Below are 25,346 nucleotides of genomic sequence, written 5' to 3' on the forward strand. Positions count from 1 at the left end.
TAGTATTTGTTGTTTAATTGACATTAATTAATTAAAAGTTGTTAGCAGTTTTAGGTTGATGGGAAAACATTCTTTACACAGTGGGGCAATACAGTGGGGGCACATCCACCACGTCATTCTGAAGCTTGCTTTTTCTGCTTAATATCTTAGAGATCTTTCTATATTCCCAGCATTGAGACCTTCATTCATTGGCTTCATTCATTCAACAAACTTTTATTAAGTGTCAGTTGTATGTCAGGCACTGTGAGAGAAGCTTAGGATATAAAACTGAACAAAATAGACAAAGCTGTTGTCCTTGGAGAGCTGATATTCTTTCTGGTGGAGCAAGATGAACAATAAATGGTAAAGAATAAGGAAATTATTCAGTACGTTAGAGGATGTTCTCTGTAGAAAAAAGAGAGAGCAGGGTGAGGGGAAGGTGGAGTGGGGAAGGACCCAGCGGGGGCAGGTTGCAGAGTGCAGGGAGCCTGTAGAGCCACTTTGAGGGAGTCCCAGGACGGGAACGGCAGGACCTTGCAGTGTTCCATCACCCAAAAGCACAGGGGTGAATTTAGCCTGCCCCCATTGCTGGGTGCCTGTCATTTACCATCAAGAACAACGCCGCAACAAATACCGTGGCAATCTGTCTTTTTGCCCAGGTGTGAAATACCTGTAGAATCAATCCCTGGCCGTGAACTACAACATACTTGAGAGCGATCACCCAGTTGCTCTCCAAGGACGCTGCACCAGGACCACGAGTCCTCCACAAAGCGCTGCCCCGGGCGCTCTCAAACAGGTAGACTCTTCTGGCCTGTCAGGAGGTCGCTCATATTCCACCAAGAGAGTTTCCAGGGCAGACATCAGCTGATCCGTGGCGGGTCCCCCAGGGCAGGCACCGGAGGTTCACTCGCAGTTGCGGAGATGTGCTGCGCTTTCTGAACGGGTTGATGGGCAATTGGATTAGGGGCTGAAGGCGCCACTGCCGTTACTCAGAGAAGCCACCAGGGGGTGCAGGAAGCCCCAAACTCCGGGGAGATGGACCTTGCAAAGGGCATCTGGACTCTTAGAACTTTCTCACTGGGGTTGTGTGGGGCCTAAGTGCCAAGGTGAGAAAGGAGAAGGAGGAAAGAGAGCAGGAGAAAATAAGACGCGGGAAAAGAGGATTAGGGAAAGGGGCTTCCAAGGGTGCCTCCAGACCAGTTTCAGTACTTGTTTGCTCCCTGCTCAGGGCTCCCAGCATGGTGCAGACCCCACCAAAGGGAATACAATCTCATATCCATGAATTGAATTCAAGAGTCCAGAACAGACTGGAGAAAAAATTCACAAGATAAATATGTACAGTATGATGATTCCATTTGTGTAAATAAATTATATTCTCCACAAATAAAAGCTACATATTCTTTAGGGCTGCATGTGTGTTTACCACATATACGTCTATATGAAAAAATCTGGAAAGATGAATTTCAAATTGGCAACAGTGGTTACCTTTGGGACTGTGTGTGTGGAGGTGGTCAGGGAATAGGAAGTGGAATGAAGAGGACTTTAGACTTAAATGAAATATCTTACTTTTCTAGGAGTCTATAACCCTGTTAGTTGTGTAACCTAGAATTAAAAATTGCTGAAAAAAAGAAAAAAAGTGAAGAAAAAGAAATAAAAGAAACATCAAATGCCATCCTAGTGTCGCATCAATAGAAGTCTTACCTGCAGCTCAAGGGGGGTGACAGCCTCCTCTGCTCTGCTGAGAGCGTACCTAGGACCTCCTTTCCTCTCCTTGTCTCTGTCCTGTGTGAAGAACAATGACAGCTCAAGGCATGCCAAGAGTTGAAGGTGGGGGGAATTATGGTGCCACCTGAATGGGGTGTGCTGATGGGGGAGAACGCCCCTTACCCAAATTGGAAAAACTGGGCTGGAATGGGAACAACTTTCAGGTTTGTATGTAGCAAATGGGTCCCTGCTGACAGACCTCTGCTGGGCAGGGTCCTGCCCTGGGGCAGGATTCCAAGAGTGAAGGATGGTGGAAATTCCAGCGCAGATGGGGTAGAGATTTCCCATCTAGCTAAGTAGGGAAGGTGTGGGCTAATCTGGGGATTTGGAATGTATGCAAGATGAGGCAGCATGATGCTTCCTAGGAATGTAGGAGTGCCAAGGATGGACTCCCAGCATCCTATGGGAGGTTGTGGGGGATTTCGTGAAATGCCCACTCAGCTCTGGAAAACAACAGCTGGGAGGCCAGAAGGAGCAGCCATTGAGATGGAGATCAGACCTCAACCGTAGGTGGGCCTCCGTATCTTCATCTGTAAAATGGGTGAGGGCTGGGGTATGGTCTCTGATTTTTTTCCAGTCAAGTATGTTCCAGGGTTCATACTCTTCCTTATGGCCCTCAGCCTGAGGATTTGCAGTTCCAATCATTGGCCACCAGAGGTCGCCTCTGACAGGCTTGAAGAAGAAAAAAGCCAGCCTGGTCTGAAGAGGAACCTGAGGCTGGGAGTCTATTTCTTCCTTTCTCTCTCTTTAACGTGACTATTGATTGAGATTAACTCTGTCCCTGCACCGGGGATACAGCAAGGAACACGGTCTCTGAAATGGAGCTGCTCTCTCCTCTCCGAACTCCTGTTTTTCTCGCACACCCCACATCTAATCTCTTAGCAGATCCTTCGGGACCAAGAATCGGGCCACTCGGTACCCTTCCACTGCCACCACCCTGTCCAGCCTCCTTCATGTCCTGCCTGGACTTCTGCGGTCATCTCTTCACTGGCCATCCTACTTCTCGCCCTTCTGCCCTTCACAGCACGACTCAGAGCCTGTCCTGCCTCTGCTCAGAACCCTCCCAGCCCTGCTGGGTTCCTCCCCATGGACAGGCCCCGTGGGGTTCTGCTCCCATCACACTGAGCACGGCTTCCTCCCTCCCCCGTCACTCTCCACTCCAGCCACACTGGCCTCCCTGCTGTCTCTCACGTGGCAAACTCGTGCCCTGCCTCAGGGCCTTTGCCCTTGCTCTTCCCTCTACCTGGGGCTCTTTCTCCAGGCAACCCCGTGGCCCCTCCCTCACTTTATTAAGGTCTCTGCTCAAACTCACTCTTCAGAGGTGACCCCTTATTAAAATAGCCTGGTCGCCGACTCTGTCTCCCTGCACATGCCGCTCCCGTTTTCTTCACTGTGCCCTTGATGCTGTGTTACGTGTTCTCTCATGTACCTTGTTTGGTGTCTGACTCCCACCAGCATCAGCTCGACAAGGGTGGGGACCATGTCTGATTTGTTCCGGGCTGAGGCCCTGGTATCTAGTTTGTACCTGGCACACAGATAAGCTCAGGAAATATTTGTTGACTGATGAGTGACAGGGGAGACCTTGAGAAGGGACAGCTGGGCGTGAGGGTAAGAGTGACTTTCAGTGAGTGACAGGTGGAGGGGAGCTGGGCTGCACTGATGGAGGGGGGATCCTCTCTTGTTGGAGGGCACCGTGCCCTCATCTCAACCTCCTCACACTTCTGTCCCCCACCCTCCCGCAATGACCCTGACTTGCTGGGGGCCAGAGGCAGGCTTCTGACCCTTTTGGCACCACAGGCCTTCTCTTCACCTCTTCCCTCTGCAGGACTGTGTGTCCTGGGCCCTCAGGAAGCACCCAGACCCTGGAGACAGGGCATCTGAGTCAGACCTGGGCCTGTTTCCCCATCTGTCTAGTGAGGTAGCCAGTGAGAGGCAGATGCCCAGGCCCAGGTCCAGGTCCAAAGTGGGGGGATGGGCTGATGTGAAGGGCTGTGCCCTCTGCCCCTCCCCACTCCAGACACTGGCAGTGTGGCCGGGCCCCTCGAGGACAGCTAAGCTGTTGGCTTCCTGCCTGACTCCAAACCTGAGAGCAGATATACCGGGGAGCGGACAGTCAGCGGCAAGGCCTGCGGAGCTGCTCAGAGCACCAGAAGCCAGCCCTGAGGAGAGAATCAGGGGGGCCCAGGGGAAGGAGCTCCAAGCTTCTGGTTTTCCCAACCCAGAATGTTCTTCCCACCTCGCCCAGGCTTCCTTCACTCTCATGGCATGTTCACAATTTTGACCACGCCCAGAGTCTGCCATTAATGATTGTTTCTTAACGTGTTTTCTTCAAATCAACTGGCTAACATTGAATTCGAATAATTTTAGACACACAGAAAAATACAGAATACATTATGAACTACATACCCAATACCCATATTTAACATTGGCATTTTCCATATTTGCTTCATCTATTTCTTTCTGAAATATCTTAATGTGAATTATAGATAGCATCCATTTTTGTCCCCAAATACTTTAGTTTGCATGTCCAAAAAGTAAGGCTATTTCCAGGGCCACTGTTTCACTTAATAATATCAACATTTCTCTGATATCTAATATTTAGTCCACAACTGACTTCCTTAATTTTCTCCAAAATGTGTTTTACAGTTGACCATGGATTCATTGTAAAAGGAAACTTGACACACGAAATGAAAAGCAAGTATCTTCTGCCATGAACAGAATGTACCTCTGGAAATGGAGACAGTGTTTCAGGCTGATGCGGTGCCCAGGCTGCAGCTGAGGCCTGCTCTCCACTTGTTATGCAGGAGACTCGTGGGCACTGGTGTCAAACACAGAGCAGCAGAGAAGACTTTCTCACTGATGTAAGGAGACTTGAAAAGGACTCAGAAAGGGAATCACCTTTTCCACATTGGGGTCAGAGTTATTTAATGCGGGACTGGTCTGCAGGGACAGGGAGGTGTGGGCGGGTACATGAAAAGGTACTCAACATCACTAATCATGTGGCCCATTCCCAAGACTCCAGAAGGTTCTGGGGAAGGACCTGGGATTCCTGGAAGACCATGCTGCAGTGGGAAGAACACTGGAGGGGAGTTGGGAAGGGGTGGATCTGTCCCTGCTCTGATTTGGGCCTCTGTGTTTCTGTCTGTAAAGCTGGGGAAATAGTGATGCCAGGACAGGTCTTCCACCCCACCCCTCCCCCGCTCCTGCCAGGGATCCTGAGGACCTGCGTGCCCTTCGTGCCCTGGCTTCCCATCTCTTCCAGCTCCATACCTCTTTCTCTGTTCCCCTCCTGTGCTCTGGCTCGGTCTTCCTGCTCACTCTCTGGGCTGCAGCCCAGACATGACTTCCTTCTAGAAGCCTGCCCTGCCCCCTCGTCTGGATCCCACAGCTGCCGTGATCACTCACAACTGTAATCCCTGTGCCTTCTCTGTCTCCCCCACTGGCTATGGGCATGGAAAGCAGAGAGCTTCTGTCTTGTTCACCACTGTATTCCCAGCCGCCACCTCAGTGCCTGGCACATAGTAGGATCTCAGTAAATTTGTTGAATGAACAAATGATTATCATTGCATTTCTCATACCAATCTCTTTGCCTCTTCGGGGGTTTCAGAATGGGCATTTGGTCCTTCATTCATTCATGTACATATATATATATATATATTTACATTTTCTTTCTCCATTAATCTGTTGATAGACACATTGTTTCCATGTTTTGGCTATTGTAAATAATGCTACAATGAATATGGGGGTGCAGAAATCTCCTTGAGATAGTGATTTCATTTCCTTTGGGGCTCTACTTGGGAGTGGAATTGCTGGTATGGTAGTTCTATTTTTAATTTTTTGAGAAACTTCCATACTGCTTTCCAGAGTGGTTGTGCCAGTTTACCTTCCCACCAGTAGTGCACAATGGTTTCCCTTTCTCCACATCCTCACCAACACTTGTTATCTCTTGTCTTTTTTTTTTTTTAAATCTCTTGTCTTTTTGATGACAATCATTCTGACACGTGTGAGGTGATATCTCTGTGGTTTTGACTTGCATTTCCCTGATGATTAGTGATGTTGAGTACCTTTTCATGTACCTGTTGGCCATTTGTATGTCTTCCTTGGAGAAATGTCTATTCAGGGATCAATCCCTTGAAGCCCGTGCACCGCAATGAAGAGTGGCCCCCCTGCTCAACGCAACTAGAGGAAGCCTGTGAGCAGCAATGAAGACGCAACACAGTCAAAAAAAAAAAAAAAAAAAGTACTTTAAAGGATCAATCACTTATCAGATATATGATTTGCAAATATTTTCTCCTATCCTTTAGGTTGCCTTTTTATTTTGTTAATTGTTTCTTCTTTTTTAAAAAATAAATTTATTTATTTAATTTTTGGCTACATTGGGTCTTGGTTGCTGCATGCAGGCTTTCTCTAGTTGCAGCCAGCAGGGGCTTCTCTTGTTGCAGAGCATGGGCTCTAGGTGCGCAGGCTTCAGTAGTTGTGGCATGTGGGCTCAGTAGTTGTGGCTTGCGGGCTCTAGAGCACAGGCTCAGTAGTTGTGATATACGAGCTAAGTTGCTCTGTGGTATGTGGGATCTTCCTGGACCAGGGCTCAAACCCGTGTCCCCTGCATTGGCAGGTGGATTCTTAACCACTGCGCCACCAGGAAGTCCTGTTAATTGTTTCTTTTGCTGTACAGAAGCTTTTTGGTTTGATGTAGTCCTAGTTGTTGATTTTTGCTTTTGTTGTGTGCTTTTGGTGTCATATCTAAAATATTGCCAAAACCAATGTCGAGGCATTTCATACTCATGTTTTCTTGTAGGAGTTTTACAGTTTCAGATCTTAGGTTTAAGTTTTTAATCCATTTCCAGTTAATATTTTGAGTGTTGTAAGATAGGGGTCCAATTGCATTGTTTGCATGTGGATATCCACTTTTCCAAACACTGTTTATTGAAGAGACTATCTTTTCCTCATTGAGCATTCTTGGTTCCTTTGTCAAGTATTAGTTGACCATATATGCATGGGTTTATTTCTGGGCCCTCGATTGTTTTTATACCAGTAACATACTGTTTTGATTACTATAGTTTTGTAATATTGATTGATATTTTTAAAAGATCTGCTTGCACTTGCTGGAAGATGGATGTGGGGAGAGAGGGCAGGAGTGGCCCAGAGTCTGAAGCAGGGTCCAGGCATAGATGGGACAGATGAGCCCATTTTGTGCCCATCCTCAGGGTGAGGAGTCTGAGGAATCTGTGCTGAGAATGGGCCTGGGGCTTGCAGTGTCTGGACCTGAGAGTTGGGCCCCAGCAATAGAGAAAGGGAGGTGGGGGTAGCACCGCAGGCTCATTTGCATCTGATTTGCATATAGAATAGAGAGGTCAAGTTGAAAGCTGAAAAGGCCTGCTCCAGGCCCTTAGGTGGAGGGTCTTGGGTGTTAAGTTTCCACAAAGATTCTGTCTCTGGGGCCACGACCTTCCAGTTCTAGATGGGCTCTACTCCCCCGCAGCTGCACTCTGGCCTGGCCCTGCCATCTGGGGTTGGAACACTAGGAGGACAAAGGCCCCTCACTCTCAGAACACTCTTCCCCCTGCAAAATCCCATCTGTCAGGCCCAGCCTCTGACCTTCCGGGCTCACAGGCTGTAGGGTTGGGGAGGGGAGACCCCCGAGCCCTGAGGGGACCCAAGCCTCCCCTCCCAGCCTCCACCATCTGTCCTGGTCTGCACAGGCGTCCTCTTGCTTCTGTCGCCTGAGCAGTGTAATCCGGGCTAGTCACCTCCCCTTTCTGGGCCTTGGTTTCCCCATGTGTCACATTGCAGACGTGGGATTGGGTGGAGTATCATTTGTCACAATTAGAAAAATACTGGGGAAAATATAATGGAATAGGAACAAAACGGTGTTATTAAATTCTAGTCTACCTTCAAGTAAAAGAAGCCAGGCACATTTACTTCCTTGAGGTAACCAGACTTGGTGCAAGGGAGGAGAAGAGGAGTAACTTTGACTCTAGAGCTATGCTATTGAGTACAATAGCCGCTAGCCTTGTGTGGTTATTTTCATTTAAATTAATTAAAATTCAATAAAATGTAAAATTCAGTTCCTCAGTTGTGCTTAATAACATTTCAAGGTCTCAATATCCATGTGTGGCTAGTGGCTACTCTACAGGACAAATATAGAACATTTCACCCACATAGAACGTTCTAGCAGACAGTGCTGCCCTAGAGGATTTATTGGGTACATCTAATTAAAAACAGTTATCCCTCTTTTCTCCTACTGTGGGAAACATTGGGTTTGATTTTTAACCTCACAGTGAAAACCACCATCTCTTTCTTTCTCTTTTATTTTTTAGGGTATTGTACTTTTTAAAATATTTTTTATTGAAGTATAGTTGATTTACAAGATTGTGTTGGTTTCAGGTGTACCACAAAGTGATCCAGTTATATATATATATATATATATATATATTCCTTTTTAGGCTCTTTCCTATTATAGGTTATTACACGATATTGAGTATAGTTCCCTGTGCTATGTAGTAGGACCTTGACTATCATCTCTTTCCACTCTGACTTGCCCTGGTGTCAGCTGATGGCCTAAGGACCATTTCACTATCACAGTCTAAGGGATGAACATGATGGGCATCTAGGGTTTTAGACTGAAGGGATTCTAAGGATTTGATGACCTCAGGATTTAAAAATTCTGGGATTTTCAGGTTCAGAACTTGTCCGCACTCCTGAAACCCGAAGGATTTGGGAGTGGAGAGCTGATGGAGCTCAGCTGGGGCCAAATCCCCCCTCATCCTCAGGCTTGTCTGCCCCCTCCCCTACTTCCCTCAGCGGCCCACCTCTCCCCTACCCCCAGAAGACTGTTGGACGCCCTAGTTGTTTGTGCTGGCACCTGGTGCAGCTGGCTTCCTGGCTCCAGGACCCAAGCCCGTGTGCTCTCTGCCAGGATCTGAGGAGATCTGTCGGGAGCCCCCGTGACTGTGCTGGATAATCTCTGATATTGTCATTAGCATAGCACCCTTTTATTGAGCCACACTCTGGCCAGGTTTTGCTGTCATCATCTTGGGTACTCAAGGTAACACCTTACAATGTAGGTGAAATTATTCTTCTGATTACAGATGAGGAAACGGAAAGTTCAGAGTTTAAGGAACTTTCCCAAGTCAGGTAGCTAGTGGGTGGTAGAGCTGGGATTGGAACCATGACTGGCTGACCCCAGAATTCCCAGTCTTGACCTTAAACTGCTGCTCTTTATGTTTAAAATAGAAACTCCCCTCTGTGGCCTACAGACTCTCAGCAATTTAACACCAGTCTCTTTCTCTGCCTGCATTCTAGCCACTGGCTTTTTGGCTCCAATGCACTAAGCTCATTCTTACCCCAGGCCCTTTGCACATGCTGCTCCCTCTCATCCTTCCTCTTGATTTCCACGTGGCTGCCTCTTTCTTACCCTTTGTGTCTCACCTCAGAGGAGAGGCCTCCCTGACCATGCTATATAAAGCAGCCTCTTCTCTTTCATGCCTGTTTCCTTACTTTGCTTTATTTTTATTTATAACATTTCTCATTTCTTGGTTCACTTGCTCATCTATTGTTCTGTCTCCCTCACTAGCATGTAACTCCTTGTGTTTTCATCTCTCTTCCTAGTAATTGGCACAGACCAGGGGCTCAGATAATATTTGTTGAATGAGTGAATACATCTTGAAACAAGACAAGAGGAAGTCAAGGAGGGAGGTCTGCAGGGGCCTCCAAACAAGGAGCTGCCATCTCCTAATTGTCCAGACAGAAAGCTGAGCCTCAGAAAGATGGAGAGGCAGAGGCACGCTCAGCCCCAGCAGCAGCTCAGTGATAACAGTCCCACCTGGACAGCTCAGCCCTGTCTTTATACTTGCCAAGCCCTTTCTCAGATGCTATATCCTGGGAGCTATCATCATCTCCATTTACCTGATAAAAGCCCGAAGCCTGCAAGCTCAGGAGACTCCCAGCTGGGAGGGTCACTGTAGTGTCAGAGCAGGGGTCCCAGGTTTCCTATCTCTGTGCAGGTGCTGGCTTCACTCTCAACCCTTGCTGGGGCAAGGGGTTGAAAAGAACAGACTCTGCGTCCAATCTCCCTCCCCGACACAATAGAAAGGGGCCACAGACCTGTCCACAGTGAGCTTTACTCACTGTTGGGTTTTACTCTGATGGAACAGCCCAGGATGCAAGCCAGAAACTTTTTAGTGGAACCAGAATTTCACTCTGACCCATAACAGTAATTCCAATAGTAGTAGTGGTAGTAATCATGAGGTTTGTTGATCACTTACCATATGTGACAAGTCCCGTGCAGAATGCTTGATTCCCATTATCTCATCTGACTTTCATAACATCCTTGTGAAGCGATATCACCATTCCCAGTTTGTAGTGGCGGAGATGTAGCTCAGAGAGGTGGAGCCACTTTTCCAGGATCACACAGCCAAGAGAATGTGGAACCAGCATTTGAACACATGTCCATCAGGGCCCCCGACCTGCACCATTCACCCCTCTGGAAGGCCCTTGGGAGGAGGGAAGCAGGGAGGATAGGGGATGTACGGGAGCAGTGGACAGGCTGTTTCTCAGTTCTGTTCTCAAATATTAATTGAGTGCCTGCTGTGTACACTGGGCTGGATCCTGGGGTGTGGGAGAGGAGCAGGCCAGTCCCTGCCACCCCTAGCGCTCACTGTTGCCTTCGTGGGGAGAGTGGACCTGTAAATGGACATGCAACACAATCTGATACACAACCTGATACATCGGGAAAAATCCAGGAGACTTGGAAAAGGGTCTCCCAGCTCAGCCGGGGAGGGGGTCAGGAAAAGCTCCAGGAAGTGACTTCCACAGGACAAGGCGGAGTGAGCCAGGAAGAGCATTGCAGGTGTTGGGCACACAGGGGAACATCAGGGTGGCTGGTGGGCACAGCTCCAAGCAGCTGGATGTTGCTAGGTTGGGCTGCACAGGGCTGGGGGTGGGAGAGTAGAGGCTGCGAGGGCTGGGCTCTCCGGGTGTTCCTCCTGAGCTGAGCTCTCCCCTGCTGCGTCTCCTGGCTGTTTCTTCCTGGGAATCCAGGGGCACTGGGGCCCCATGGTCTCATGGCTCTGTGGTTGCTCTGATCCTGCCTAGTTTAGAATCAAATCCTTTCTAAGGACAGAAACCCAGAATCTCGCTTGGGTTGTGTATTCAGGGCACCTTTCTGAGTCCACTCGAGTTGAATGTTACTACCTCCATTGTACAGATGGAGAAACTGAGGCTCAGAGATAGGAAGGGCCAGCAGGATGTGTCCTGGAATATCCCCACTGGAAGCTGGGCCTGATTCTTTGGCAGGTGGAACCTGGCCCCCTGGAGGCACTGCGGTAGTTGAGAGGCATGTGTGGTGGGGACTGGAGACTGAGGACGGTTCCTGGGTCTGGGAAATCTGGTCCCAGGGGAAGCAGCCTGTACTTTAAGCGAGGCACTGGCAGAGGAGGAAGGGCCCCTTGTCACATCCTGGAGACGCACCTTCTATAGATGGTGTTTTCACTGTTCCTGTGGGCTGTTTAGGAAGTGTTCTGAGGACATAGGACTTCAGGGTTGAGTATGTTTGGGAAACAATGGAGGAAGCAAAGAGAAAGAGGAGTTTCTGCTCCAGGCCTTCTCAGAGTCTTTACTATGGTTAAGTGCGTTGCCAATCTCTAACTGCAGGAAAAGTGGGCAAAGAAGTGTGGACCCTGCCTTCTGGGAGCTCACAGTTGGTAGAGGAGATCCAGACACAGGAACACACTGAATGTCAGGAGGTTGGAGAGCTATGAAAAGAAATGTGAATGATGGGGTTGGGGGAGGATGAGGGTTTTCCCTGGGAGGATGACACTGAGCAGACTGGAAGGACATGAGGGAGGAGGTGAGGAGGCAGCTGTGTCTTGGGGAAGAGATGCCCAGGCAGTGGGAACAGCATGTGCAAAGGCCCTGAGGCAGGAGGGTGCTTGGTGTATTTGAGAAACAACAGGAGGGTCAGTGGCTGGAGCAAGATGGGCTGAGGGGGAAGGTGGTAGGACATGGGGTTGACAGGGATCAGCTTCCAAAGGCCCCCGTATTCAAAGCTTTTTGGGGAGCCCTTGGAGGGTTTGGGCAGGGAGTGATGATGCCTGGGGACACGCTGCCTCAAGAGCTTATACTATCAAACAACCTCATAAGAACAGTAGCAGAAACAACAGCCATAGGGTGTAGAGGGTCAGTCAGGGTATCATGCCTCTGATAAACCTGGGAGGTAGGCATGGTTAACACCTGTTTTCCAGGTGAGGAAACTTAGGCTTAGAAAGAAGTGCTTGCATCTACATAGTAGGTGCTCAAAAATATTTCTGGAACAAATAAATTAATTGAGAGAATATTTTAAAAATCTTTCCATATCACTTAATATTCTTCAAAAACATCATTTTGAATGGCTGTATGGTATTCTGTTCCAGTCCCATTCACCATGCATTGCCCTGTGGCCAGAAAATTAGGTTATTTTTTGGGGGGGAGGGGCATTAATAGCAATGCTATAGTAAATATTATTGTTGTTAAATCTTTCTGAATCTCTTTCGTTATTTGGTTAGGGTCAGTTTCTTTTTAGAAACAGTTGCTAGATCAGAATACAGGACTATTGACACAGCACAAAATTTCTCAAAATTATTTGAGAAAAGCGACTCTTGCCTTCCAGAAAGAACATCTCAATTGACTCTCTCAGCTGCCGTGTTGGGAGGGACATATTTGGGCTGAGTTTTCTTTTAATTCACTACCTTATTCTGTTCTCTCATAGAATATCCTTAAAAGTGTTGTTTATTTTTTTAAATAGATAATATGTTTATAAGGTACAAAATCCAAAAGGTTTAAAAAATACTTTCTAAAAAGCTTTTCTCTTTCCCCTATTCCCCAGTCAGCCCAGTAGCCACCACTAGGACCAGTTTCTGGTGAGTCCTTCCAGAGGAATTCAGATACAAGGAAATGTGTATGAAGAGAACACCCTTTGAATTAAATGAAACAAAACAAAATACAGCCATGGGGTGCACAGAAGATAGGGAATTGACATCCGAGGCTGATTTCATCTTGGTTTCAAGCTGAGTGAAGAAAACACTGCCAAGCATACACCCTGAGAAAACCATAATTCAGAAAGACACATGCACCCCAATGTTCATTGCAGCACTATTTACAATAGGCAGATCATGGAGGCAACATAAATGTCCATCAACAGATGAATGGATAAAGAAGATGGGGTACATATATACAATGGAATATTACTCAGCCATAAAAAGGAATGAAATTGGGTCATTTATAGAGACGTGGATGGACCTAGAGACTGTCATACACAGTGAAGTAAGGCAGAAAAAGAAAAACAAATATTGTATATTAACACATATATGTGAAATCTAGAAAAATGGTACAGATTTGCCATTTGCCTGTTTGCAAGGCAGAAATAGAGACACAGATATAGAGAACAAACATGGACACCAAGGGGGGAAAAGGGGGCGTGGAATGAGATTGGGAGATTGGGATTGACATATATACACTAATATGCATAAAATAGATAACTAATGAGAACCTGCTGTATAGCACAGGGAACTCTACTCAGTGCTCTGTGGTGACCTAAATGGGGAGGAAAACCAAAAAAGAAGGAATATATGTATACATATAGCTGCTTCACTTCGCTGTACAGCAGAAACTAACAACATTGTAAAGCAACTATCCCCAATTAAAAAAAAAAAAAGAAAACACTGTCAAAGTCTGGTTGCTGGAGGAGGCAACAAAGCAGCCACAGGCCTGTGTACAGGGCGAGATGTTACTGTTGCTCACGTACTGGGTCAAGATAAGGCATAAGGGGCCTTCCCTGGTGGCGCAGTGGTTGAGAGACCGCCTGCCGATGCAGGGGACACGGGTTCGTGCCCCGGTCCGGGAAGATCCCACGTGCCGCGGAGCGGCTGGGCCCATGAGCCATGGCCGCTGAGCCTGCGCGTCCGGAGCCTGTGCTCCGCAACGGGAGAGGCCACAGCAGTGAGAGGCCCGCGTACCGCAAAAAAAAAAAGATAAGGCATAAGGATCCTCCAGCTCCCTGTGAACTGGGGACTGTTAATGATAGTTTGTGCACCTTCTTATTCTTATGGGCTCTCCCTCCCCACCCCACACAGTGGGGAAGGGGAAGGACTGGGACGCTTTCAATGACTCTAAATTGGCACCAGGTGCTTAACAAATCCTTGAAATAGAGGTTGTTACCAGTATGTTGTTGGCACGTGAAGATGCTCAGCGTCCTGGAATCTGAGTGTGTCCAAATAATCTCTCTTTGTGTGGCCTAATTTGGAATCCGGGGGAAGTTCCTTCTGCCCTCCATTTGCCTCACTTTCTTAATCTGGGAATGAGGCTCAGGGTTTTGGTGTTGTTTGTTTTAAGCTCCAGGGCATACAGGGCAGAGGCAAGCTTTGAAGATGCAAGGGTCAGCAGGGCCTTTATCCAGGCATCTCAAATATCTCCCAGCTCCTGATTAAAACTATACCTTTCAGAGAAAAATTAGACCATGACACCATTGTTGTCATTCCTGTTTTAATGACAGGGAAGCCGAGGTCTGAGAGGCACTCTAGCAATGTGTTCATATGGTCATATGCTTTTTAAAATTTTCCAAAGTGAGGTAATTTAACCTCATTCTGTTTATACCACCATCTCCTTCCATTCCGACTTCCCCTTGTGTCAGCTGATGTTGGAGTGAGTGTGAGCATTTTGGGGATCTGGCTAAGAGGACCTTGACATTTAATTTGGGGTTAGTGGTTTTATTTATGTTGTTTCCAGTCACTTTTGTGAGTAGATAATTATTGCCAACTGCCCTAGTAGAGGAATGGCTTCCAGGAATACCCCTACCTGGCACACTGAGCTGACTCACCTGGCACTGTGACATGAAAGTGCAGAGTCAGAGGTCGTAGCTCCATATACATGGATGGTCCTACAGTGCCCAATACCACCAGGATGAGGTAGTAGAGGAGAAGTTTGGAATGTATACATGGAACCGGAAGCTTGTTTATGGAAAGTTTTATGGAGGTATGTCAAACAGGTAATTCACAAAAATAATGTTATTTTTCTGGACTTTGTAGAATTTGTCATTTGTTGAGGTTTCTTTTATCTTTATAACCAAATCACCACTTTATTACCTAATTTTATATCTGTAATTTTGTAGTCCTTTTCTTAAATAACACTCCCTAAATTGTTTAAGCCCCAGGAAGTACAAAGTCTGGACCTGCTCCTACTCAGTTTTCTCTCTGTCTTTTAGGATCACAGACCCTCTCCTCACTGCAACTGTCAAACTGCAGTTACACGGTAATATAACAGAATGGCTGAGAGGACTCCTGCTGGATCCAGACAGACCTTAGTCTTCTCATCTATAAAATAGGCATATTAATAGAATCTCTCTCCTCAGACAGTAATGAAGGCAAATGAGAAAATGTGGGTACATTTGAGCACAATCTAGCAGAGGGCATAGTTAGTGCCAGGTTTGATATTTAGCTGGTCCTCACAGACTCCCTGTTTATGATAGTATCTGTTCTGATATGGTTAGTTGGTGCCCATGCCGGAACATGCAGTCATTGCTAGCTATTGGTTTATTATTAGGCCTCCTCCCCCACCTGTCCAAGGCATGTTCACAGTCAGTGCTCAGTCACTGACAATTCAATCAGAGAATGAAAAACACCATCTGGGATAGAAAGAGGCTGAGTCCAAACTGAGCAATGCCCTACACCCAAACAGTGACTCACACCTAAAACTTTTGCTCATCTGAAAGGGGTGTTAGAGTTAATTTTTCTAATCCTCTTTAAAAACATGTATTTTTTTTTTCTCTTGACTGGTTTAACTATTGGAAACTTGGAAAATTCATACAAGCAGAAAGAAGAAATTAACTGCTGTTATTTATAATGCATTTATACATTGTATAATTGTATAATACATTATACAGTGTATAATACATTGTATAATTACAATGTATTGTATAATATTATACAATACATTGTATAATTGTATAATATATAATACATTGTATAATTGTATAATACATAATACATTGTATAATTGTATAATACATTATACATTGTATAATACATTGTATAATACATAATACATTGTATAATTGTATAATACATAATACATTGTATAATTGTATAATACATTATACATTGTATAATACATTTATACAATGGTAATACACATTTATACAATGGTAATATCACATTGTGATATTACCATTATGTATTTAATGCATATTTATGTTGTACATAGTTCTTTGAAACATACTTTTAAAAAATTTAATACTTTCTTAGTGTTTTCCCCATACTTTAAGTGTATATATATATATATATATATATATATATATATTTTGCGGTACGCGGGCCTCTCACTGTTGTGGCCTCTTCCGTTGTGGAGCACAGGCTCTGGACGCGCAGGCTCAGCGGCCATGGCTCACGGGCCCGGCCGCTCCGTGGCATGTGGGATCTTCCCGGACCGGGGCATGAACCCGTGTCCCCTGCATCGGCAGGTGGACTCTCAACCGCTGTGCCACCAGGGAAGCCCTTTAAGTGTATTTTAACCGCATCATTTTTAATGACTGCATAATATTCCTCATCAGAAAGTGGGGATAATTAAAGGTACCTATCTCAGAGGGTTATGCCATGAGCACTGACAAGAGTTTTGTCATGCAAAGCTAACTGGTATGTAAAAAACTCAGTTCTTCTGCAGGATGGATTTATATAACCAATCTCCTTTCACTGAGCACTGAATTTATTTCCATTATTTTGCTATGATAAATAACGCTGGACTATATTAATCTTTGCTCACATCTTTGGTTATTTCCTTAGTAAATTTCGGGACTGCTGGGCATGCACATCTTAACGCTAAACCACTCATCATTGTGCAGTGAGGGGAACAGAGAGGGAAATGGGCTTGCACTGCCTCACACAGCGCGTTAGCTGAAGTCGGGACTAGGAACCAGCTGGGGACCAAGAGAAAGTCCCGGGTGAGCAAGGAAAAGAATTAGGTGCCTGAACTGAAAAGGCTGCCGGAAGAACCTGAGGCCACGGGGGAGGTGAGCGGCCGGGAGGGGCTGCGGAGCCGGGGTGCTTCCTCGCCCTGCCGAAGCTAAGCGGTCGCCTGGCAACGCGGGCCGCGCGGCGTTCGAACGGAAGAGAGAAACCAATCAGGATTTCCAGGGCAAACCATTCCGGTGTCGGGGGTGGGAGTGGGGCGGCGCGCTCACTTCCCCTTCCCCTGCGCCCCAGGACCTTCGCTCTGTTGGGGGCCTTGGGACAGTCAGGTCCCCCGGCTTATCTCAGTTAAGGAGGACAGCTCCGAAGAGGCCCCGCGGGTCCTCACGTGGGGCTGAGGCCTCCCGAGCCGCGTTGGGTGCGGCCATTCCCCGCCTGGGTCCGAGCTGTCAGCCTCCTCAAGACCCGCTCTGGAGGAGCCGGACTCGCCTAGCGTGGGCTCCAGGTGAGGGCACGGGTGGTCCGGGGCGCGAGCCCGGGACTAGGGGGTCTCCATTCACCGGACGCCTGCGGTGCGCGTCCTCCCTGAGTCGTACCAGCGGAGAGGTTGTGGTACCCCATTTCACAGATGAGAACGCTGAGGCTCAGGAAGGCAAGTGTCCTGCTCAGGCGAAGTCTGGCAGAGAAGCCGATTCAGGTCCTTCTGCCCCATCTCTCAGCCTCTAGTCTAGGTAGATCTAGATTTACCTTGAGAAACCCAGACGGGTAACCGGTGGTCACTTTCTTAGCCTCTGATCAACCGGAACATGGCCAGTAGAACTCAGGCAGCATCCCCTCCCGGCTGCCTCTTCGCCACAGCGTCCTGGGGTCTCCTCCAGGGCATCTGTCTTCACTTCCCCGGAAAGCCAGCGGGTGGATTTAGGGCTCACTTGGGATCCTTCCGCTTACGGGGCTCTGAATTACAGTGCTGTCCCTCTCAGAAAGAAGAGCTGGGGGGATCGGGCAGGACTGACATTTCTGAGCTAGGTGCCAGGTGAGCAGCTGATGGTTTGGCCCTGGACTCTTGGACCTTTGGCTGTAGGACTCTTGGGAATCTACCCCAGGTTGGGGGAAAGGGTAGAGGCACACCCTCAACGGAAGACAGTAGTCACCAGAGACTTTGGAGTTGGGGGTGGGCCCGGGACCCCTCCTGGTAGAGCATCTGACCTACACCAGGCCTTGCTTCCTGGGGAGCCCCCACCCACAGGTTGCTATTGTTGTTTTCATTTTGTAGGTGGGGAAACTGAGGTTCTAAGAAGTTAAGCCCCTTGCTCAAAGTCACATGGTCAGACTTGGCAACTCTGGGGCTGGTTCCCAGTCTATCTGGCTTCCATCTTAGAATTCTAGACACTCAGAATTGTAGCATCTGGGAGTCTTGAATCTCTTCAAGGGGAGTTACTTACCCTCTCTCCTCCAAAGCCGTCTCCTGGCTTTGGGTAGACGAGCTCTGGGAGATCAGAAAGGAAACAAGTCTTTTCTTCATTCTTTCAACAGATATTTACTGCCTTCATATGCCCTGCCCTCCGCCTTGTCTATTTTGTTTTTCTCAGTAGCATTTACCCCATCTGATGTCATATAATTTCACTTATTAGCGAGTTTATTATCTTCCCTGACTGGAATGTGATACAGGGAGGGGCTAGGGTGAGGCAAGTGAGGTAGTTGCCTCCAGTGCAAAATTGAGGGGTACCCAAAGCCCCAGTAATCAAATGACTAAAGCTAACATTGATCGTTTGCTCTGTGTTCTGCTGGTGGGAGACCAACTGGTATGGCCTCCATGGAGCACAGTCCCCCATCTCTGTCACAATTACACATGCATCCCCCTGACCTAGCTGTCCCACTTCTAGGCAGAATGACTTAGGCACAGTGAGGCTGCAGTGTGGTTTGTAATAGAGACTAGATACACACGCTCAGTGGCCATCGGTAGGGACTGATGGGCTCTTTATGTACTTATGTACTGATGTAGCACAACATATATTAAGTTTATTAATAACATAATATATGTTAATAACACGTATTAAGAACAACATATATTATTCAGTGAAAGAGCAAGACGAAAACAGTGCACAGAGCATGTTGCCGTATGCATAAAAAATAGAAAGAATATATGTCCATTATTGCTTGCATGTGCCTAAAATCTCCGTGGAAGGACATACAACTGTTTGATCACAACGATTCCTGCAGGGAGGGGAACTGGGTGGCTGGGGATAGGAATGGAGGGAGTTTTTTTTTTTTTTAAACTTCATTCCCTTTATAGCTTTTGAACTTTGAGCCATGCACATGTATCATCTGGTTGAAAAAAATATATATGTATGTATTTTAGATTATTTATTTAATCATGAGACCACTGCCCTGTCTGTGATCTGTCATTAACTTGCTCGTGACTTTGGGCTAGTTTCTTCACTTCCCTGGGCCGAGAAAAGAAGCCATGATGGTGAGCTCAGGCCCAGGCAGGGGGCAATCTGGGCCAGGAAGTGGGCTAGGTTGTGGGTCTGTCCCAACGGCACCTTCCCTACCTTATCCTGTGTGCCAGGCCCTTCCCTAAGGCTTTGCATGTGGTATCTCTCTTAGTCTCCACTGCAAGTCCCTTTGTCCTCATTTTGCAAGCTCAGGTGCAAACCTGAGGCCCAGCGGATTGAGTTGGTGGAGGTGTGAGGTCGTGGGCCAAACAGTAGATCCCTGCCTTAGGTGGCTGCACCCACACCCCTCGCACAGCCTGTTTGCCTCTCCCTTCCAAAGGTCTGTGCAAGGTTGACCTGGGCAAGGCTGACTCCAGGCAAGCCAGGGCATGAGCATCTGGGAAAATTCTAGAAATAGTGTGGGGTCTGGTGTGGCCCTGGAGGATGCCCAGCTGGGTGTCTCTGACCCTGACAGCTGGGCTGAAATCGAGCTGGGTTGTCCTACTGGCTGGCTGTCTCTGCTGCCAGGAGCCTTCCTGAATCCCTCTGGGGCAGGAGAGGGCCTCCCTGTCTCTGCCCAAGTCTGGGCCGAGCTCCTGCTGAATAGAGTGAGAAGCAGGTGGAAGGGAGGGGTGAGGTGGGAGAGCACAATGTCATGAAAATGAAAAACATCAGAAACCACACCTCCTGCCCCCTTAGCAAAAAATAGAAATCCCTGACACCTCTTGAGCCCTTACCGTGTGCTAAGTGCTTTACAAGTATGAACTCCTTTAATTCTCTCAATTCTATGATGTATGGTGGTTATTACTGCCGTTATTTCCTCCTTATGAAGGGAAACTGAGCACAAGAGATGTTTAATAACTTGCACCTAGAGCTGGAATTGGAATCCAGGGAGTCTGGCTCTAGACTGTGTACCCTCTTTTTTTTCTTTTTTTTTTTTAATGTATATAAAATACAATTTACCATTTTAACCATTTTTAAGTGTACAGTCTAGTGGCATGAAGTTCATTCACATTGTTGTGCAACCATCACTAATGGAAACTCCATACCCATTGAACAGTAGTAATTCCTCATTCTCTTCTCCCTCCAGCCCCAGGCAATCACCTTTCTACTTTCTGCCTCTATGAATTTGACCACGCGAGGTACATCATATAAGTGGAATCATACAGTATTTGTTCTTTTGTGACTGGCTTATTTCACTTAGCATAATGACTTTAAGTTTCATCCATGTTTGTTTATCTGTTTATCTGTCAGTGGACACTTGGGTTGTTTCTACCTTTTGACCATTGTGAATAATGCTACTATGAACACTGGTGTACAAATATCTGTTCAAGTCCCTCCTTTCAGTTCTTTGGGGCATATACCCAGAAGTAGAATTGCTGGATCCTATAGTAATTATATTAAAAAATGTTGCCTAACCGCCACACTGTTTCCACAGTGGCTGCGCCATTTTATATTCCCAACAGTGCACAAGGTTTCTAATTTCTCCTCATCCTCATCAACACTTGTTATTTTCTGTTTTTTTTTTTTTTTTTTTTTTTTGCGTACGCGGGCCTGGCTCCGGACGCACAGGCTCAGCAGCCATGGCTCACGGGCCCAGCCTCTTGGCGGCATGTGGGATCCTCCCGGACCGGGGCGCGAACCCGTGTCCCCTGCATCGGCAGGCGGACTCTCAACCACTGCGCCACCAGGGAAGCCCCATTTGTATGTTTGATAATGGCTGTCTTATGGGTGTGATATGGTATCTCATTCTGGTTTTGATTTGCATTTCCCTAATGATAAGTGATGCTGAGCACCTTTTCTTGTACTTATTGGCCATTTGTATACCTTCTTTTGGAGAAATATCTACTCAAGTGAGTCTGCATTCTTAGATTTGTAACCTCTGAGAGAAGGGGTCAACATTCAGTCTGGGCTGATGAAGAGCTCACCCAGGAGCTGGGCATTGGAGCATCTGTTTGGTTGAATAGTTATCACGGCGCACATTTTGGTGGCGCTTGTCATGTACAGGCCTCACACTGGGAGGGAGGCACTGTTAGGGATCCTGTTTTACAGCTGGGGAAACCAAAGCATGGAGAAGTTAAGTATCTTTCCCAAGTTTCAGAGCTAATCACTGGTGGAGCTGGGTTTGAACTCACTCAGGTTGGTCCTAGAGTCCATGCTACCGGGGTGGCCAGGGTGCTGGAGTGGAAAAGGGCATTGCCAGCCGTGGACCCAGTGTGTGCAGAGATTTGGATGTGGCAGCTTTGGAGGACGGACAGGGCTCAGCTAGAGCTGTCTGGATCCCAGCTTGAATAGGGGCTCCTGGAGGCTGGAGGAGGAGCGGGACGGGTGGGGGAAGGCCTGCGTCAGGGTTGGGGGTTGGGAGGAGGCTTGGTGCTGAGGGGCCTTGGTCTTTGAGGTGGGCTCAAAGTCCAAGGGTTTTAGTCCTGCCCCTTGGTCAATGGCATCCCCTCCTGTGCTTTGTCACTGGAGGAAGGAAATACGGAAGAGTGTGATGGAGTTCTTAGCCCAATGGGCGAGATAGGAAACAAGTGATAGTGAATATCTAAAATGACAGGGTGCGATGAATGTTTGGAAGGGAACAGACTGGGTAAAAGAGTTGGCAGGAGCCTCAGGGTGGTCAGGGAAGCCTCTCTGAAGTGGCGAAGAGGGAAGAGGTTCCAGGCAGAGAAAGGATGGTGCAAAGGCCCTGAGGCAGGAAAGACCTTGGTGTGCTCAGGAACAGCAGGGAGGACTCTATGGCTGGAGCAGGAAAAGCTGGAGATGAGGTGGGAGAGGAGGGCAGGGACTGGATCTTGGAGGGCCTGAGGGCCAAGTGGAGAGTTTGGATTTTATTCTAAGGAGATGGGGAGCCTTGGGGGCTGGGGCTGGGGTGGTTTAAGCAGAGCTGTGATGACATCTGATTTCTGTTGGGAAGACATTGCCATTATTGCCCTCATTTTATAGCTGAGGAAACAAGACCCAGAACCATAGCCAGGGAGTGATTCCTAAGGTGGCTTCTCCCTCTGGGGCCCAGAGAGAGAGGCTATAGATTCCTTAGGAGTTCCCCGGTGAGTGGCCAAAGCCCAACACTGAGGACTATCTTCTCCACACCCCTGCTCCCCAGACCCGGGCCCGCGTTCAAGTTCTGGCTCTGCCATTTACCAGCTGTGACCTCAGGCAAGTGGCCCCACCTCTCCATGCCTCAGTTTTCTCAGCTGTAAAATGGTCATAATAGTAGTATCTACCTTATAGTGTAGGTGTGAGGATTAAATGTGTTAACACATATAAAGAGCTTAGAACAAATGCCAGGTACAAAGAAAGCACTTGGAAAAGGTCTTACCCATTTAATAAAAATTGTCACTGTTGTCTTGCTTTTACTACTGTTAGACCCTAACTGAGCACAACCACTCCCCCTAATGCTTCCCCATTGTTGCCTTAGTAGAGGGCTAGGCAGGGACCCAGCAGGCTGCCTTATCCCCCTAAAATCAGGGCCCAGGGGCTGGAAGTGGCTTCAGGGCTGACTCACTCCCAGGTGGAGGAGAGCTGTTCCTTGAGTCGCTTCCTGTCCCCTCATGCCCTCCACCCCAACCCTGGTGCAGCCCCTACCAGGCACAGACATGGAAGTGGGCCCTCTTTGACCTCCCTGGGGCTCAGGTCAGAGCCCAGTGCGCAATTACTTCTCTGGGCCTCAGAATCCCAGTGGAAACTGGCTTAATCAAATGTCCCACCTGAAGTGACATAATAGAGCTTGGGCTGGCAGAAGAGACAATCACCTCCCTCCTAGGAGTTCCTTCCTGCAGGACTACAGTCTCCTCATCTGTAAAATGGGGATGAAATAGTTCCTCCCTCCCAGGGCGGTCCAGAGATTTAAATAAGTACAGTGTCTGGCACTCAAAAATTCTAGTTATTATTTCTATTATTGCTGTTCTTACTAATGTTTACAGCTTGCACAAAGCTTCTACAGGCACTCTCAAGCTCTAAGAACTCACACTGACCTGGCCTGGAAGGTAGGACTTTCCTTTATTGACAGAATGGAAGGCCAGAGAGGTCCAGCAACCTGCCTGGGGACACACAGCTAGAAAGGAGTGGCATTAATTAAGGCTTGATCTGGGGGAAAGTGCCCAGGTTGGACTCTCCAGGGTGACTTTGGCAACTGACTCAGCCTGTCCTAGCCTCAGTTTTCCATTAGTCAAATGGGGATAATAATAGAGCTCCCCTTGTAGGGGTTGTTGGGAAGATTAAAATGGGTTAATTAACACCAGGAAAAGTTAATACATTAACTGCTGGTCATTGTGGCTGTGGGAAGGGGGACTCAGTTTTTCCATCTCCAAGATGGGTCCGGTTGCCTGAGCTGTCCACTAAGACTCTGTGTGCCAGATGTGCGGGCCAGCGCAGCTGTGGGATAGGTGGGCCTGGCTCTCGGAAGAACTTCCTGGGGTCGGTCGGGGGCGGCTGGGATCGGGTCCCGGCCGCCGCCTGGCTTTCGTTCTCCCTTTTCGAGTAATACCTGGGCCGGCCGCCGGAAGTTGCGCAAACGCGTGTTACCTGAGCCCAGGTGGGCCGGGCCGGAGCAGCGCAGAGCGGCGGCAAGGGCGCAGCCAGGTACGTGCGGGCCGGAGCCGGGGGCACGGGGCCGGGGTCGGGGGCTGCCTGGGCACCTCTCCCTCCTCCTCAGGGAAGGCGGGGACCGGGCAGGGACTCACCTTCAGGCCTGGACGAGGCTGTAGGAATCGGCAATCAGCTCCCTCATTTAAGAGCCAGGACAACCCGGGCTCAGAGAGGGGAGGCGAGCAGACAGAATCACAGAGCATGCCGCCGCTGGGAATCTCCAGGATTGCCCCCAGTTGGGAAGGGCAAAAGCCAGACCAGGGATCCGTGCTCCCCCTACTCCCCCTCGAGGCTGACGCCAGGGAAGCCGGTGGGGAGTGAGCAAGGTGAGGCTGCATGCCCCGGGGATGCCAATGAGAAGGGCCCGGGACCGGCGCTTCTGCGGTCATTTGTGGGTAATGTTTGAAATCCGTGGGTAGGGCGTTGGGCGATGAGAGGAGGCCTCAGAGAGGACACGAGCCCCACGCGGGGACCGGGACCCTGGCTTTAACTTTCAGGAGCCACCGCACATCGTGCTTTGCCCACCGGTGAAATGAGTCTTGTTCACTGATTAGCCTCCTTTGTCCGCTGCTTAGGCTCGGGCAGACGCTTCTGGAGAATGCTTAGAGACCCCTGCGAGAGGGGCGGTCTCAGGAGTTGGGTCAAATTCATAATAAAAACAAGGAGCCCAGTTCATGCAGCGCCGCCTTTTTAACAGGTGCTGAGGAAAGTCCTCGACTTGTTTTTATCGCTCGATCCTCACGGTGACCTGGAGGATCAGGAAGGTGTATTTTTAACAGCATTTCACACATAAGGAAACCAAGTGTGGAAGAGGCGCAGCTGCTTGCGCAAGGCGCACAGCGGGCGAGGGGGCCAGCTCCGGGCGAGACGGCCAGCGGCCCTAAAGCCGGGTTTGGCTTCTAGCATCTGTCCGGGTGCCGCCGGAAGAGCCCCTGGGGTCCGCACGTCCGGCCCGAGGGGGTGGGGGCCCGAGCCGGGTGGGGGGCGGAGGGGGGGGGTGTCGCAGAACGTTTGCCCTAGCCCTGCCCATCTGACCTCCTTCCTCCTTCTGTTTCCCGGGATGGTGCCCGGGAGGAAACCAATGCCACCAACGGGTTGGACTGGTTTGGGAGGCGGGGGCCCGGGGGTAGGGCAGAGTCTAGCTACGGTGACAGGGCTCAGCAAGGCTGCCTTTCCTGTGACCCTTCCCTCCTGACGTCTCCTTGGGGGTGGGCCCTGAGTGGGGCAGCCTTTCTCTCCCACCTACTCCATCCCTTCTAACTCGGGAGCAGCTCTGGCTCTGGGCCAACAGCCCCCAAGGTTCTATTGTCAACTTGCCTTTGCTGCAGAGATCTCAGACTGGGGGCTGGGGGCCAGACTGGGGCGGGGGGCAGATATGTTTGCAGGCATGTTTTGTTTGCCCTGTCCATGCACTGTTTTTAAAATTATTATTATCAAATATGCTAAGAATCTAGAGTTTCCATGCAATTCTGGGTTCCCAGCTTCCTAGAACATCCTATACCTACATCTTGGACCCATATGCCTACAGTAGGGTGGGTATGCCCCTCTCTATTTTATCCCTGGTCTGCCTGCTTACATTTGGTCCCCATAGGTATTTCAGGTCAGTAAATATTTATTGACTGCCTATTATGTGTAAAGAGCA

General features: G+C 48.5%; 1 protein-coding gene and 1 long non-coding RNA gene across 4 annotated transcripts in view; one reads left to right on the plus strand and one right to left on the minus strand.

Annotated features, from left to right (window-relative positions):
- LOC113605377 (uncharacterized) lies at window positions 1-23,912 on the minus strand. The gene is made up of 4 exons (XR_003427184.1): window positions 23,800-23,912; window positions 10,011-10,238; window positions 1,681-1,761; window positions 1-315 (listed from the first exon to the last, which is right to left on the minus strand). It is a non-coding gene; the product is annotated as an uncharacterized LOC113605377 (long non-coding RNA).
- Window positions 16,987-25,346, plus strand: part of FAM110A (family with sequence similarity 110 member A) — an 11,622-nt gene continuing 3,262 nt past the window's right edge. Inside the window, exon 1 of one of the 3 annotated variants that reach the window (XM_027078675.1) lies at window positions 16,987-17,184. Coding sequence is in view for 1 of the 3 variants with exons in the window: in XM_027078674.1 (XP_026934475.1) it covers window positions 23,474-23,698 (225 nt within the window). In the remaining 2 variants the exon portion in view is untranslated. Of the gene's footprint in view, window positions 17,185-21,980; window positions 23,699-23,729; window positions 24,031-25,346 lie in introns of those variants that run through there. The other 2 variants (XM_027078674.1, XM_027078676.1) reach the window with 2 other exon arrangements.

Source organism: Aethalodelphis obliquidens, unplaced genomic scaffold (genome assembly GCF_003676395.1).
Source record: "Aethalodelphis obliquidens isolate GAN/ISIS:26980383/991018 unplaced genomic scaffold, ASM367639v1 scaffold42, whole genome shotgun sequence".
Lineage (NCBI taxonomy): Eukaryota > Metazoa > Chordata > Mammalia > Artiodactyla > Delphinidae > Aethalodelphis > Aethalodelphis obliquidens.